General features: G+C 40.7%; 1 protein-coding gene across 1 annotated transcript in view; it reads left to right on the top strand.

Moving 5' to 3' along the window:
• The window catches only part of wtip (WT1 interacting protein), a 34011-nt gene extending 21493 nt beyond the window's left edge, over nt 1-12518 (top strand). The window contains exons 3-8 of the mRNA XM_085352232.1: nt 5659-5726; nt 7528-7590; nt 8106-8236; nt 8868-8919; nt 9780-9848; nt 12366-12518. Of these exons, the coding sequence (XP_085208358.1) occupies nt 5659-5726; nt 7528-7590; nt 8106-8236; nt 8868-8919; nt 9780-9848; nt 12366-12518 (536 nt within the window). The remainder of the gene's footprint in view (nt 1-5658; nt 5727-7527; nt 7591-8105; nt 8237-8867; nt 8920-9779; nt 9849-12365) is intronic.
• The last annotated feature ends 5380 nt before the right edge of the window (nt 12519-17898 follow it).

Here is a 17898-nt window from a genome sequence, read left to right as displayed (position 1 = left end):
AAAAATTATTCAGACCAGAAACAGCATGCAACTTAACAAAGTCACTGCAACGTGTTAAATCTTCTTTTTGTATTATGCAAAAATAAGATTCCTACATTCTCATTTTGGTAGTCATAGAAAAGGCCACATCTCCCACATGATCCAAGGATGAATCTCAGACACACTAACATTGTGTAGAAAAAATACACAGCTCTCATTTTAGGTGAAAGCGTCTAAACAACCTGGATGCCCAATGAAATGATTTCTATCCTTTCAGTGAAGACGAGTGACTCCTGCTGGGTTTTTTCTTTCTTTTTTGACTGAATAGGCTTAACCGAAACTGCCATACCAGAGGAAAATTTAGCCGAATGATACCTTCGCCATGGTGACACATCAGTCTTTATTTCCATGGCAACACCAGCATTCAAAATGCATGCACTAACAGATGAGCTGAGATTTGTAAATGACCAAAAATTGCACGCGGCCGTCATACGTGCAGAGGTCAGGAGCAGAAAGAGGGAGAGGAGAAAATCACTCATCATTATGTGTCATTATAAACCATACCAAACTCATATGCATGTGGTGTGCTGACGTTCATGGATTTTAAATGCTATTGAAAATTAGCTCTGTGCTGTTAGGCATGTTGCATACCTGTCCCTATAAAATATAAACTATGAAATTAAGTAAATACTATGACTGTGTAAATAACCTAACAAAATCAGTTGTAAACCTCTAGTTTCAAATGCTGTGATGTCAAAATAATGCGAGTATGGTTTGAAATTAAAGTGCCCTGTGTCAACTTTTGACTTAAAATTGAATCAATTGAAAATTGACTCCAGTTAACTAAATGTTTTTCTTTTTTTTAAAAAGTGATGGAAAAATCTGAAGTCTGTCAGTCTTTTTGATGGATTAGATGGTGGATTCATCAAAATATTAAATAAACACACCAGTTGCTGTCTTCTATATATACAACCTAAAATTAAACATACACGGTTGAATCCTCCAGTGAGGTGTCGGAGCGTGATTACGACTGAGTCATGGGTGCAGCTGGTTCCTCATGCAGAAGGAGCAGATTAGGCAGGCAAAATGAACCTCATGGGGAAGTAAGCGCTTGCAGCATTGGAAAGTTTAATCATAAAAAACTTTTGTTAAATTACAATCACTTTCCTGCTGGAAACATGATGCTGGTTATTTCAGTTTTGGGTGTAGCAGCAGAGCGAGGTTGGACAGAGTTTGCCCTTCAGAATAAAATAAAATCGGACACAAAAAGCTTTCGCCTCTGCAGCAGCCCTCTTTGATGCATTTGAATACACTCAATCAAGCACCCAGCTCAAGTCACCTTATATTTGCTAGTTTAGACACAAGGTTGTTTTAGTGCCTCCGCTTGAACTGTCGAATCTGTTTCTTTTGCTGCTGACATGTGGAGTGACCTTACAGCAGATTTTTTACATTTCTATTCTTTTTTGTGATGTACCATTATTTGTCCCTTATGAATTGATGTCCCCATCAATGGATACTCTTTTTATTTGTAGGTAGGTAATGAGAAAATAAGTTAGGAAACTTCACAACCCTGTCCATCAAAATGAAAGGCGATGACAAAGTCTAACACAACCTCTGGTTGGAACTTCTAAAAGTAATAACTAAGACAAGCAAGCAGAGTGAGACATGAAAATGAGAAAAGGGTTTTAAAGTAAATCCCAAACTGCACATCTAGCTAGTCTATGATGCCAGGATGGGTAAAATATGCTCAAGTTTACATGCAGTCAGGGGCCTAATGGGAGCAATTTGACTGAGCTATAATCATGGATCAGGCTCTGTAAAACCTGCAGGTAGATTGCAAAATATAAATAGAGCTACTGATTCAATGCCTTGCAGGACTGTGAGGACATTCGGCCCCTCTGCAGCAATGTCTGGTCACAAAAGGCCAAAGGAGCGAGAGGGAGGCATGGAGCCCTCCCCCTCTTTTTCTTGGTGATGGAAGTGGGCAGAGAGCGGGTGCTGGAGAGGTGCGGGGGGGATGAATGGGACCAGCTAGTGACCTCAGGCAGAAAGAATGTCCCCGTTTGCTCAGTCGGCCTGCTCCCCTAGCAGCGCTCCACACAGTCATCAGCACTGGGGCCTTTGTATTCACCTTCCAGACCCCAAACTCCAGAGCAGAGGCCACAGACCAGCACACAGCAACACCTCGCAGCCCCTGCTGCTGCACTGTTCACTATAATCTCACTGCTCCTGCCAGTTTAGCCCCTTCAAAGTCTCATCTATGAAGAGCTCTTCTTCAATCCTCCTTTTCTTTTTTGCTCCTCGCTACCAAAATGCTAATTGCTCCTCAGTCTCAAAGTCTTAAAAGTCTCACCTATTGTGTGGACAACATTCCTCTGCTGCTCCAGCCATTTATGTGGATGTTAATGTATTGCCATCTCCCAGCATTGTGACAGTGTGTGTGTGTGTGAGTGCATGTGAGTGCATGTGTATGAAATATAGCGACTGCATAAATTTAAGTTTAAAAAAAAAAAGCAGCATATTTTTCATGCTGGGACACCCATAAAATCAGTGGTGGCTCAGGACGACAATTAAATCTGACTAATCCTGCAGATTTATGAGATCCATGGGTTTCGTCTGCCAGGCTTGGGTGAAGTCATCGTGCTGCCACAGAGACACCGCTGCTGTTAAATGAATTTGAATGGGCGAGCAGTGTGAGATGCATGGCAGGGGGCTGTAGAAGCCAGCCCGCAGCAGAATTTCCTTTTCAGTTTGGATTCAAACTTGGATTCTGATGAATGAAGTCTAACCCAGAGGAATTCAGTGTTCTCACTCTGCGCTAGAAGCTCGGTGTCCTGAACCCAGGCTCACAGTGTGGACATGTTTATGTGTTGTGGGCCTGTGACTTTTTTAGGGTTTTAAAGTTATTTAGAATAATGAAGCGGTCCCCCCCTCTGTCCCCTTCACCCCCCCCCTCTGTCCCCTTCACCCCCCCTCTGTCCCCTTCTGGCTGCCTCTGCCTCAATTTTATCCCACAACTTAGACATTCACATTACTCACACTCTCATTACACATACATATAGGATCTTGGGGGTGGGCACGATACACGGAGTCCAAAGTACCATCAGGGTGTACACCCCACCCCTGGCATCGTTGCCCACCTCTCAATTTTAAATACACGTAGACATTGAGGGCTAGCAGGAGGGACCATGCGCTTGATATATGCATTTATTTCTTTTCTTTTTTTTTTTTTTTCTGCTCATTCTGTTGGTTTTTGTTTTTTGCCCTTCTCCCCCGTCCCTCTTCTCAGCTGTTTCTCTTTCCCTCTTTCCTTCCCCCAGTCAAGTCTGTCCCGTATTCAGTAAGTGAAAATAAAATAAACAATAAAAGGTGAATCAAATGGACCATTACGGCAAGGCTGGGATGGTCAGTTTGGTAAAGTAAATCCGTTGGGCATCTTTCTTTGCCTTTAGACAACAATTCTGATGGCAAAAGAGCCAAACGGGACAGGCCAAAAAAAAAAAAAAAAAAAAAAAAAAAGAATAATGAAGCGGTGTTGAAAAGCTGGTTGTCGTTTTCTGTATGTGTCAGAATAAGGGACATCCTCCCTCCAGTCTGCTATTGTTGGTCTGTCTGTGAGCAGTGCACAATAGCAGGGAAGAGTGGAGATTTTTGGGGGAGGTTTGGCAAGCAGCCTGCTGTATTGATTGTGTATGGGTTGTGAATGGATTCTTGTCGGGATCAATGGTTGAGGTAATTAAACGGAGGCAGAAAGTTGCCTTTTTTTAGCGAACCATCTGCTCCGCACTCTGTGTGCTGTGGCCGTGGCAGATAAAAGAAAAGGATACAGTAGGATGTGTTTTTGCATGTAAAAGTTAACAGAAGTGTTATATCGCATGTTCTGTCTGAAATAATTGGTTAATTGTTTATTTTTTAGTTTTTTTAGTTTTTGGGGGGCAAAGAAGTGATAACCTAACAAATACAGTCTAAAAGTGCACATTTTCTCTTCCATATTTTTATTATTGATGTCTGCGGGAGGATTCGTATTTCAAGATACAATTTATTTTTCTAATACTGGACCTCGGTGCAGCTACTCAGTTCATTCTCTACCTGCGACATGCAATTTTAACTGCTCTTCACTAGAAGGCCGACATTCTTTCATTTAAGCTACCTTTCTTCTATTCCGAATTCAGCTTCCTTTTCATGTCCTTTACAAACAGTAGGTTTAAACAGTGGGTGGATGGTGCAGCTGTGACAGAAATCTGCAAACCAGCAATAAAGAAAATCGACTATTTTATCATCAGATTTTAAAAAGTGGAAAATTGGATAAGCTCATCTCTTTGCTTTCTCTAGTATTCTGGGATGGTTTTTACGGTTTTACACTAAACTTTGTCAAATCCTTTCCCACTCAGCTAAGATTTTAAAGTGTGGTTGCACCAAAAAAATTTTTACACAGAAAAAATCTGCAGGTCCTCTTAAAAAGTTTTGGAATTTATGCAAAAAGAAAGTCAGTTTGCAAGCAAAGTGGAAACTGTTGCCACAAAGTTGCAATTACTTAAACTGATGAGTCACAGCATTCAAACCAGCTGCCTAATATCGTGTAAATCCTCCTCATGCCATCTCTGACCCTTCAAAGCAAGAATATGGCACCTTTGAGAATGTCATGGCACATTGGCAGTCAAGCCTTTGGGTCATTTGAGTGTTTGTGTGTTGGACTTATTTTGTGTTTGTGATGGTTTCTTCTTTTTACTTCCTAAAACTTTGTGGGTTTCATGGTGTGTAGCAGTTAGCATTGTTCTGCTGAGGTAACATGTTGATGTTTGGGGGGGGGGGGGCTAAGGTTGGTGTGCAACAATGTTCAGTGCAATGGTTTTCACAATTTTTGTGTAAGCCAGAATTTAAAGGGATGACTATATTTATATGTTCAGAAAATAGCCTTTGTGTCCTCTGACATATCATTAGTTCTCCTTTTGATTCAGTTTGTAACATCTGGATGTCATCAGTCCACTGGCAGATACCTTGCCTTCACTGGAAAAGACACTTTTAAATCAGACACTTTTGAACGGTCTACCACTATTTTGATGTTGGCCTATTTCTCTCAGATGTTTCATTTGCAAAGTGCTTTTTTATTATTACCCAAACTGTACTGACAGATGACAGTGATGATGATCATTCAGTCCAGCTGAAGTCAAAAGACACATGGCTTTTGTGATAGTTGTCTTTCTTCTTCTTCTTTCAGTAGGTTAACCAAGACCTTTGCTGTATCACTTATTCGTAATTCCCAAAATGTAACAACTACACATAAAGTCTGGGGCTCACGTCAACTTTTTTTAGTTGTTGTTTTTGTTATTAAAGGAAAGAACTGCTTAAAATGTACCGTTACAAAAAAAATAATTCATACCTTGATGTCCACTTGTGGTATACTGTAAAGTACAGTGTGCTATAATAATGTTTGGTTGTCAGAAAATCCCTCGTCACACTGTTTGGTTGTTGGTAGACAACAAAATAGCAAATGAATGCAAGGAGATGAGAAATAATATTCCCACTGTATATAAGCGGTTCTCTTGTTTACTGTAAGGGTCTGTGCCTTAAGATTTCTAGATCCAAAGTACAAAACTATGAGCATCCACATACTTTTGACTATATAGTCTATATACATCTTTGCATGTTGCATTTTTAATTTGCCGTTCATCTTTTCAGGGAGGAGGCTACGAGGGAAAGCGTTCTACAACGTCAATGGAAAGGTCTACTGTGAGGAGGACTTTCTGGTAAGTGCTCTCATGGTTATTGATTTTGTTCTGTGATGAGTGCATCACTGTGTGTTTGCCTCATGCTGGAGTCAGACGGGGATGCAGGTGGAGCAGAAAGAGCGAAGAATTAGGACCTCAGGCTACATTCTTGAACCCTCTGGAGGAAAAACACTGAACAGCTACAATTAGGGCTTTAGCACCACCCCTTCAATTCACACTAATAATTTCCCCAAGGAGCTCAATTACACTGCGAGCTGCTCCCCGGCACTTACAATTAGGAGGTGGAGAAGGAGGAGGAGGGTTGGACAGCTGCAGCTCTCAGACTCCTGGTCCATCTGCTGCAGGTTAACAGGCCAGACACTGGACCTGATCTCATGCTCCACTGAACACTGAGAATCGTGACCATCATATTTTGTTTACTCTAGCTGTATGTGATTTGAATAAAATGTAACTGATTTCAAACAAGGAAGGTGGCTGCAAACACTTCCTCTAACGCAGATGTTGAAATTGGTTTTGTTGTCCAGATTACACCATAACTGTTAGCCTCATGTGCTGACAGTACTTCCTGTTTATAGGCAGCTTTCCTGTAACCTGCTGGCCTGTTAGGAAACACTCAGATTCCTGTTTTGCAATTTACAATCAACACCTTTGAGATGTCGGGATGAGACTAATCTCCTTCCGCCTCCCTCCTACGGCTGATGCACGGCTAGTCTGGGCTGTCACCCTGGGGGTGCTTCATAGGTGGGGGGAGGTGCTGGCAGATGGTAGATTCAGAGCAGAGATGTCAGGGCAGGGGGCAGCCTGCCCATCATGACCTACCACCTCCACCTGGTAGCAGTGTCTCCATTAGCAGGCCCCTCTGTATCAATCAGGTCATGACCCAGAGGGGGTTGTGTGCTGCAGATGGTCGCTTTAATTATTCGCCTGGGCTTCAGGTTTGAAGGGAAGGAGCTACTGATGTGTTGGCGAGTGTTTTATTTCCTGTAGAAGACAGAGGGCACTAAACTCCCTCAACATGAAGGAATCTTTGACGAATTAGTTATAGCTGTAAAAAAAAGTAATGGAGGCTAAGAGAATGATGAGATGATTCTAAATAAAGCCTGGTCATCTCATTATAAAGTGTATCTATTATGCTTTTATTTATTTCCTTTCATAATTAAACTGTTACATTTAACATGGTCAAAGTTACAAATAATGAGGTCAACACATTAAGGTTGAATAGCTCAACAGCTCACGCTTCAAAACACTGAACACTGGCAGTTTTTTCAGCTCTTGGTTCTGTACAATGTCAGAGAGATGATATCCTTATATGGTCATTTGACACGCACAGCTCTGACTGAGAGCACAGAGGTCCCACAGAAATTGAATGTGCCACACGCTCAAAGCAAAACAAAACAAAAAAAATAATAATAATACAGTCACTGGGAAACAAACAATTCTGCTTAGTTGCTAGGTGGTTGACATCCTATTTTTGCTCTGGTGTAAGTGAACCATTAGAAGATGCAGCCAGCCAAAGTGAGCGAAAGTGAGCGAAACTGTAACAGCTTTTTTGAGGCTACATTTACATTCAGTATGAGACAAATAAGAATTGTTTTTAATTGTAATTCACGCAGAGTTCAAAAATAAAGATATAGAGGTGAAAAGGGCATAACTGATCTCATTTAACAAGCAATTCCCTCTGTAGATAAATACAAGATTGAAACATGTTTTCATGCAGAAAGTGTGAAGCATTGCTTTAGATTGCAAGGTCAGTCAGTGCAACAGTATCCAAAAAAGCAATACTCAGCATGATAATCTGCGTGTCTGGTTTCACCCACAGTACTCTGGTTTCCAGCAGACGGCTGAGAAGTGCTTTGTGTGTGGTCACCTCATCATGGAGATGGTAAGAGCCTTGAGCAACGAAGACCTTTTTTTCCTTATCAACCACGTTTTTAATAAAAATCATTAATCTGATTCAGCAATTAAGCATGCTGCTGTGTTTTCACAACCGTTAGAGGAGAACAGAGAATTTTTACTTTACATATTTAACAAAGAATTTTAAAGAAGATACAGATAAAAAAGATGTAGTGTTGTATAATCCAGTATTTTTCCAAGATATAATTTCCTTCACTCATACATATATCTATAGCTACATCAATTTTTCTCCAAGATAAAGTTATCATCTTTTTGTCCTGCAGGAGTCCAAAGTCAATTATATTTGAGACCTTCACTCCAGCAATCTCACATACTGTCTGAATAACGCTATTCCAATAAAAAATTGGACAGCCCTTTAGAGAGTGTAACCCTTTCTCTGCCTATTATGTCCTACTGCATGTCCATACCTGTTATTTAAGTCCTATATAAGAACTATTATTATCTTCTATTTTCTTCTCTATTTTTTTCTGTGTGGGAGTTTAGATCCTCCAGGCACTAGGCAAGTCCTACCATCCCGGCTGTTTCCGCTGTGTTGTGTGTAAGGAGGGTCTAGATGGAGTGCCTTTCACTGTGGACGTTGAGAACAACATCTACTGTGTCAAAGACTACCACACGTAAGAAGACGATCGTTTTTGTAAACAAACAGCTCAGCACGTAAAAGTAATGTTTGGCACAAAGAAGCAGTCTGTCTCAGTCTGCCAGGTGTCACGGGGGTACGCCACACCCTCCTGTTTGTTTAATTATTGTCCTGGTATTTACAACCACAATTCCAAAAAAGTTGGGATGAAAACAGAAAGCCACGATTTGCAATTCTCATAAACTCATATTTAATTATCATGTCACATGTTTAAATTGAAATATTTAATTATTTCGTGATAAATATTACATCAATTTGAATTTAATGGCAAGAGCAATCATTTGTTGCGCCCATCCCATCTGTTGTTGGTACACAGTGATAAACATGGCCTCGTCCTAAGTTTTTTGAGATGTGTTGCTGCCAGCAAATGAAAAATGAGCCAATTTTTTTCCCTTAAAGTGGTAGATTTTCTCAGCTTGAGCCATTGATATGTTTTCTGTTCTATTGTGAGTAAAATATAGGTTTGTGAGATTTGTATTGCATTCTGTTTTTGTTTACATTTTAAACAGCATCCAAAAATTGGGTATGAATGTGTATTATATGTCTAAAAACAACTTTTAGATTTAGTTGAGTTAAACACAAGGTTGACGATTTTTTTTCCATTACAGGGTTTTTGCCCCCAAGTGTGCCTCATGTAACCAGCCCATCCTTCCAGCCCAGGTAACGAGCAAAACAATATTACATCTTGCCGTTTTTGAGTGTTACTGATGACTTTGGTTGGACTCAGAGACCAGAATTTGACATTAATCATGTGAACGTCGGGTGTATTTGCAAAAAGGCTCATTCATGTAACTAATTTTTTCCGAATCTATGTAAAAGAGGTGGCAAAATCTAATCTGGGATCAAGAACGGCAATAAGAGATGCTGCTACAACTCAGATACCAACCGGGAGCAGGTGTCCAAGCTCAGATTCACAAACATTTACAGCGTGATTTTTCCCCCCTGGGATCTTTGTCAGAGTGTTGAGGTTTTCTGTAACATCCCAACGTGTCTGAGGGAGAACATTCACCACAACTGACCCAAACTGCACCTTCACATAGAACAACCTAATTCTCACTCATCACTCACTTTCTCACCAGATTTGACTGTCTTCATTTACATCTGCATTCTCAAAAATTCAACTTGAAGAGTCGCCCTTCTGACACACTCAAGGAGATCCACTACACCCACTGCAGATTCAAACGAGCACAAAGTCAGAATATAACTTCACAAAGCAATCGAAAAATAACAGCTCCACATAGCGGCGCCCTGTGAGGGAAGAATCGTCCGATTTTCTTTTTCATTGAATTTTTCATGGATTTTCTTTTTAATGATCTCTTACTAGCACACAATCACCAACAGGGAGATGCTTACAGAAAAAATGTACAAAAACCAAAGCAAACAAAAGCTTTTGCTTTGAAGGTGAAAATAAAAGCCAATATGTTTTAGATAAAAGTAGAATGAATGAATCAAAAATTAATAATAAAAGCTGCAGGGCTCAAACATCAAACTCATCACTTTCTGTGTGTTTGTCTCCACAGGGCTCTGAGGAAACTATTCGCGTTGTTTCTATGGACAAGGACTACCACGTGGAGTGCTACCATTGTGAGGTGAGTCACTTCGACTGCGTACACTGACTGTAGTCTCTCTTTCTCACACACACTTCACAAGGTATGAGTAAGAGTGATCTGCCATGCCTGGGATTTGATTAGAGTGAATTAAGCATCACTGTGCGTGATTCAACTTTTGAGGCGGTTGAAATTATAAAAACACACACAAGGACATATTTGCACACTACTTTAGCACACACACACACACACACTAACACACGTGCACATCTGCTTAGTCCCGTAAACACAGTGAACTGTGGTAAGATCTCCAAATCGTGGGATAAGAATAGACTCACTGTTTTCTACCAACGAGTGTGAATCACTGCTCTTGTGGAATGAATGAGACACAGACAGGGGAAAAAAAACATACTGATGGATATCAACCAAAGGTTACAGCTCAATATGTGACTCATTGACAAAGCGCATTGCAGCTCGGCTGGGGGCTTGCTGCTTAAACCCAGCTTCTGACATCTCAGTCATCCTGTCGCTCAACTTGGCTGCTAGATTTTTTTTTTAGTTCAAGTGTGCCATGAATGTTTAGTGAAACAAATAAACATTTCACGCCTCCCTGCAGCGATTGAGCAGGGTTTTTTTTCTAAATCGTGAGATCATTTTTACTATCCCCTGAGCAGGATACAACTTGCATATGTCTGAATGGCTGAGGTTCCGCTTCATAGAAATGCATCAGATCGTTATATAAGCAGCGGGTAATCATTCAGTGGAGCTCTGAATGGGGGGTGAGAGGGAGGCTTATGGACAGGAAGGGTAAAGTCTGCAGTTGAATCATTCTGAAGATGGTAAATAATTACATATTGAGGGGAAAAAAAACATGTTTTTTCTGTAATGCTGTAACACGACAGTTGGATTTTTGAAAATACAGCGAGAATCACATTGATGCACAGTGAAAATTCATTTATAATATGTACATTTTTAAGCTGTTTATCCGGTTTTAAATCACCCAAGTGGTTAGCAGTCAGTTTATGTAATCCCTCCAACATGGTCAGGGTCCACATCGGGGTCTCGTCGTGTCAGCCATGCGCAGAATTCCTCTGCAGGCTCAGAGATCAGTGTGCTCATTCATCAAAGCATACAATTTGCACAGCCTCTATCCCCGTCTTTGGAGGCAGCTTTTCTCAAACCCACAGTTCCCTCTGGACATCTGAACTCTTCAAGGATAAACCCACTCACTGTCTATGATTTGTCTCAGAGTCAGCACCCTGTTTACAACGAGGGTCCAGAAAGACGCCCACACTGAAGTCACTGGCACAACTTGGTGTCACTAATTAGTTTTCTCATCTGTTCATTTTCTGCAAACAAGCCTGTTTCCCAAAATCTCAAATTATTTCTTTAAGGAAAGAAACTACAGGTAAAGACAGTAAAAATAATTAAAAACTAACTAATAACTTTACACTGAGCAAAGTACTTTTATATTGCAGGTGGCTTAATTTGTTGAAATCTGTTTTTGCTGTTATCAACAGGAAAAAAATACTTTCCCCCCCAAGTTTTTAAGAGTAAAATCTTCCATAAATGTGACTCTGAATGCTATTAAAACCTTCAGGATATAGACTGCTCCAAAAATTGAAAGTTTGGTAGCTATAGGTGGAGATTTTGGGCTTAAAATATAAGAAAGAAATCTGATTTTAAAGATATATGTTTGAAATTCAATATTTACTGGTTAAATATTGAAAGCTTATAATTATTACTTTAAAACCTCTCCAGTTACTTTGTATCGCAGGTCTACAGTTCACTATTTAAATATGCACAGCAGAAACCTGGATATTTGTTGTGAATCACTGGAACAGACAAGCTTAGAAATGAGTATATCAGAGGAACAGCTCAGGTCGAGATGGTTTGGACATGTGCAGAGAAGGGATGGTTGATATATCGGACAAAGGATTGAAGATGAAGTTATCAGGCAAGTGGAAAATAGGAAGATCACAGAGAAGGTTGTGGATCATAAACATCTACTATTTTACTTAAAAAGACAAAAGGTGTTTGCTTACTCGTGCCAAGTAGTGCATGCACCCAAGAGATCCATGTGACAGTGGAAACGTCAGATGAAATTAGACAGTCTTTAAGCTGCAAGCTCACTTCTGAAAAGGTCGATGGGTAATTTGGGGTTTTTGTTCTGATCTGCAAAATGTACAGCCAGTAGTCAAAGTAGCACCATGTGTGCTGCCTCCGGCGTGCTCTGCCCAGGCAGCTCTCTCATCTAAACCACATTGCCAGCTTCGGTCTTTGAAGTACACTCTTTCCTGCTGTTTCCTCCTTTTGAAATCATCCCAACACAATTCTGCTGAAAATGTCTGAAGTTCATGTGTAAAATCTCAAATTAGCAAAAGGTAAATGCCTGACTGTATGATTGTTCCACCAGTCTGAGACATTTTGGAAGCAAAATAGCATAAAACCTCAAAATTTACCAGTGCATGTAAAATACATGTTTTATAGTGTCTAAATGGATTTTTATTAATATGTGTGAGCGTGATTATTAAATATATGTAATTATATTTATTTCAGGACTGCGGTCTCCAGTTAAATGATGAGGAAAGGCACCGCTGTTATCCACTGGAAGGCCACCTGCTCTGCCACGACTGCCACATCCTTCGGCTCCAGTCGCAGGTTCCTGCCCATGCGCCCCCCAGCTACCCTCTCCATGTCACTGAACTGTGATTGGGAGAACTAAGCTCCACATCCCAGGTGATCTGGGACACCAGCAGTGGGCAAAAAAAGGCCTGCACCCTCTTCAGCAGTTCCAGAGAAGCCTCTCTGTGGCCATCTGAGTTACTGCCCCCGTCCTCAGCTGGACAGCCAGTCCGTGGACTAACACACACAGTGCAGCTCCCACCACAAGCCCTGCTATTACATGCTAGGGTTGGGGAAAAGGGTCCCTCCCTTACCCTCCATTTGTGGTCCTTTCCATCCCCCTCCCCCTTGGGCGCCTAACCCTGAAAGTCAACACGCCAGCTCACCCAGAGGCCCCTGATGACGTCACACCTCCTGACCCCAGCACATTCATCAGAAAGAGGGTTTCTGGATTGGAGGAGAAAGCGCAAATTCAACTCTCTCCTTGCTTTCTCTCTCATCCTTTCTGTATCTTTCACTCTTATGCTTTGACTGAAGCAATTTACCACGTGAATTCACCAGTGCTGTCACATCTGAGAACGCTGCTGATGTTAGCGTCAGGAAGGCCGGGGAACGAGCCACTGCATTCCAGTGCTGGCTGGGCCGGACAGGCCCAACGGTGGGCATGCCGTGCCTTCAGAGTGGGCTCTCCCCGTGTAGCTTCTAACACTGAAATGGAGTCCTGCTAAAGGCTATGCAATGGACACCCAGCATTCATGACACAGGGCTGTGATGAAAAACTGTCACCCTTGCACCACCTCGACATCACCGATGCAGAGTAGCACCACAAGCCCAGAGGACGGACTGACATTCCACTTAGAAGTCACAAGCAGTGTCTTAATTAATGATTATATGATGACAGAAAATTTTAGATGCACATAGATTGTCTTTTATATATGGATATATATTTTGCAGACATTTTCCACATCAGATCTTAGATGTAGATTCTTGTTTTGTTGTTTTCTTTTTAATGTTGCTGCGCTCATGGTAGAATCAGTCTAAAGCCTCGGAAGCTTTTGGTCTGTTGTATCATTTCTCCTCCAGGACACAGAGCCTCTTCATGCCTGTCAGAGATTCACAGGCTTTGTAGGAGCAGACCAGGATCAAATAGTATTTGCCTTCAGTTGTTTTGTCCCACTTTGTACACCCAGTGAAATTAGTTTCTTTTAGCCCTTACTCACCATAGAAAGCTTACAAATCAAGCATCGCATTAGTTCAGGCAGGCCTTGAAACTAGGCTTGGGTGCACTCTTCTTCTTCTTCTTCTCAGCTCACCGCCTTCTACAGATCCAATTAGCAAATCACATACAGGGTGCACTATTTAATAAGCTTTAGCCTGCATACAGGTACTACACACCTGCAAGTCACATTGCAACCCATCTCCATCACAGGAGATGGAGTTTCACGCTGGTGCTCTAAGGACAAGGGAGTCCCAGACCAGGCCAAATAGAAAATACTTCTTTTGGTCATGTGCTCCCTGACTGAACCAATGTTATCATTCTCTGTCTTTAACAGACAACAGATGAGCAGTCCCATCGCACAGATTGTATAGAGGCAGCTATACGTTGTAGTTAAATCCTACAAAATGTAAAACAAATATTAATCTTTATTTCAGACCCTTTTAAATTTATCTTCATGCCTTCTGTCATCACACCACAAGTCATCAAAGTTATATCATTAAGATTAAGACTTAGCTTAATCCTAACGTCTTAAGAGATTAGCCGGAGATAAGTCTTTAAATACAGAGGATTAGGGCTTTTGGTGCAACACTAAAGGACACTCAGCAGTCGCACAAGGCAGATGTCCACAGCTCACAGGAAAAATTCCAGCTGTGACTCACTGTTGGAGAAATTTCCAAAAATAAAGCATTCATTAGCTCTTTTTTATCTACAGTTCTCAAAGTGGGGTCTGAGGATCCCCAGGGGTCCGCAACCTATTGCTAAGTGGTCCTCAGAATAAATTCCTGTAAGTTAGAAAACTGAACTTCATTGTTTAAATTCACAGATATAGACTGGAACTATTTGCGCCAGTAAAAGCAGCATATTGGATCCATTATTTCCCTCCCACATTAGGTTGGGAAACATCATATCAGTCTGTCACCAGCTCTTACTTCTCTCAGGGTGCATTATAATGTTCCTGTTACTATTTAGCTCGGTGTATTAGACCGCTGGGTTGCTGGCGCGCATGGAGAAATATCAGCCCACAGCATCTGGTGACACTAAACACAATTAATCTGTTTAGGGTTTATAATATAGTGGTTGTGGAAAAAATTTCCCCCAGTAAAAAAGTGTGAGAACTCCTTGTTTTAAACTATATAGGGTATATTCTTGGCTAAAGACAGTTTATTCAAACAGTTTTTAAAGCTACAAGACTGGGACAGTGTCGTTTTGATAGGCTGGTGATTGTCATGCAGGTAAGCATATATGATCATTTGTTTCAACCAGGAAGTAGCTGAATTTCCTTAAAAGAGAGACATAAAAGGCCACACTCTCTCTGCTACCATGGGTAAACCAAGCGGGTTAAAACAGACTGAACGCTTATCTACAAATACCTTTTGCTCCAGATCTGTTCAGGGCGCTGTTTCCTGATGTTTTTGCAGACTTTTTTTTTTTTTTTAAATCACATCAGCACATCGTGCATTACTATGAGGAATCTCCACTTGTCCACATGCCTTAAGACAGAACAGGTTTGTTTGTGTGTCTTTCTCTGGTCTGCCATGAAGCCTGCTGTTGTGTTTCGGGAGGATGTACCTGAGAACACGGAGCTGCTGGTCCCACCTGTGTTCTTTAGGGAGTTCCACCCACACCCCCTTCTTTGATTGTGTGTGTGTGTGTTTGTGTGTGTGTGTGTGCATTGGCAGGCACTTATATGTATGTCTTTTAGTGAGTGATGTGCATATATATCTATACATATATGCAAAGGAAGACCAACACGAGACTTAAATATTTTAAACTTCAAGCTGTGGTAGCGTGGAAAAATTCCCAACCTTCTTCATTGGACTGTTATCAGTGTGTTTAATTGAACTGGCAGTCTGTTGATCATTCCCTGATTATATTTAAAGCATTGTTTTTGTGAGGAAAGCTCTTAATTCTGAAAGAAATCCTGCACTTCTGCAGATGAACCCCAACAATATGAGCTTATTTGAAATAAGAGCAACTTGTCATAATGTCTAATATTGTGTGTGTGTGTGTGTGTGTGTGTGTGTGTGTGTGTGTGTGTGTGTGTGTGTGTGTGTGTGTGTGTGTGTGTGTGTGTGTGTGCGCGTATTAGTGGCAGGGCCATGGCACATGCACCTCACTGTGTTTGCAGGGCTCAGCAGCATCCAGCACACTGATCCTTGCGCTCTCAAACCTGGTAATGATTGTGATGATGCTGTCTGTTCATTGCTTACCATATTCCGGATGTTTGTCTCTAATTGTTGGTGTTTGTTTGAACTTCTCTCTTGTACCATACTGGATCTCAAACATGTGAAGTTTACACATGTTTGAGACACATAGCTAATGCTCCAGTAGCTCATACGTCAAACTTTGACCGTAGCACTTAAACTCCACCCATCAAGTATGCAAACTTGAGTAAAACAATCACCAATTGTTACTTGCAAACACTGGCCGTGCTTTTATTCATACTGTAATACATGCAGGTCTGATTAAATACTACTGAATGTGTCCAAAACAGAGACTGAAGCATAGACTGAAGGCAGGGGTCACCACAGGCCGAAAGGGCTTTTTAATGTAACCTGATGTAATGAGATTCGTTTGAATGTAATAATGACTAGTACGTGTAAAAGAACAAAAGGACTGCATACTGTACGTGATTCATTCCCCCCGTATTTGATGTGTTTAACCTCAACTTTGTACAAGGGTTAAGTCATGTGTGCTATACTTGAAGAATGAGGCATTTTCTGAACTTTTGTGTTTTATCAACGACTTAACAAGCCCAGTTTATCCCCTTCAAAGATGTCTTAATTCGCTTGTTTAAAAGTACTACTTCAGTTTCTGCTGCATAGCACACAGGTAGTTACCCTGTACATAAAAAGGCTAGTTTATTTTATTTTATAATTCTGTCAAAAATCACTTGGAAAGAAAAGATATCTTCTCCTACTCGTAGTTCCAATAAGCACATCTGGATACCTGTCACACATCTTTTATATCGCTAAGTGTTTTGATTACCTAGATGGTTCATTTTAAAAAAGGAAACTAGATCTATTTATCTAAACATGAAAAAGTCTAAAGTTATTTAATGTATTAAAATCGGGACGTATCATTTAACTGTAGATGACATAATCTGCTTTTTCAATAAAGTGGTTTTGTAGCTAACTGCAAACGATTTCTGATGTTCGTTTTGTTTTTTCTCTGAATGTTATTTCAATCATAATTCAAGAATTATCTACACTCAGCATCTCTAACTCGATATGTTAGTTACACCTTGACAGTACCAGGGTGGCTGGATTTTGACATAATTACTTCTTAATGATTCAGATTAAACAAGGTGCTGGAAGCATTCCTCAGAGATTTTGCTCCATAACGACACGATAGCATCACACAGTTCCTGCAGAATTGTTGGCTGCACATCCAGGATTCAAATCTCCCGTTCCACCAAGCTCCAAAGGTGCTCAAAGGACATGATTTGAGCTTTGTGAGACAGCACCATATTCTGGTGGGAGTATGAGAAGATGGGTATACTGTAGTCATAAAGTTGTGGACAGGCTCAGCAACAATACTCCGGTTGACTGTGGTCAGCTGGTAGTGCAGCGCCCAGTGTGTGTCAAACTCTGTCTCTACTATACAAAGGTTAGATTTGTACTATCCAAATTAAGACCAGGCAGAATTTTTCCAACATTCAATTATCTGATTTTGATGAGTCTTTCCGAATTGTATCCTCAGTTTTGGATGGTTCTCTTTTTACCACGTTAAAGGAACAAGGGTGTGGTTAAAATCAGTTTAAAATCAGCTTCACTGAGTCCCACACTGACACTATTTATTTTCTGTAACATTCACTATGAGCCAAGTAATTACTGAAACAATGACTTGCCACTATTTGAACAAAATAAAATTAAAAAACTGCGGTATTTTATACTTTCCTGACTTGCCGCATGCATTGTGTTTTGCTTTTGTGTCATTCATATCTCTCGATGACCTCGTCCTCCTAATTGGCAATTTTTGGATCCATTTTATGGCAGTTTACTGCCCACCAACTGATGCTTCTATCCATATCTCATCAAGCCTCATTGGTATTTCTGTTTTATTAATTCATCTTCATTTAAGTGAACATGTTGTATGGACTGCCCTCTTATCACATAGGCTACACTGTGAAAGAAAGAAGTGTCAAATGAGAACAGGACCTGAAGCAGAAGGCCTGACTAAAGCTGATAACCACTATTATGATTTCTGTTATTCTTGATTAGTTTTTTGTTTGTTTGTTTGTTTTCT

Source organism: Diplotaxodon limnothrissa, linkage group LG1 (genome assembly GCF_057381915.1).
Source record: "Diplotaxodon limnothrissa isolate DT_005_m linkage group LG1, D_limnothrissa_male_GT1.1, whole genome shotgun sequence".
Lineage (NCBI taxonomy): Eukaryota > Metazoa > Chordata > Actinopteri > Cichliformes > Cichlidae > Diplotaxodon > Diplotaxodon limnothrissa.
This window is presented reverse-complemented; position numbering and strand designations above follow the sequence as displayed.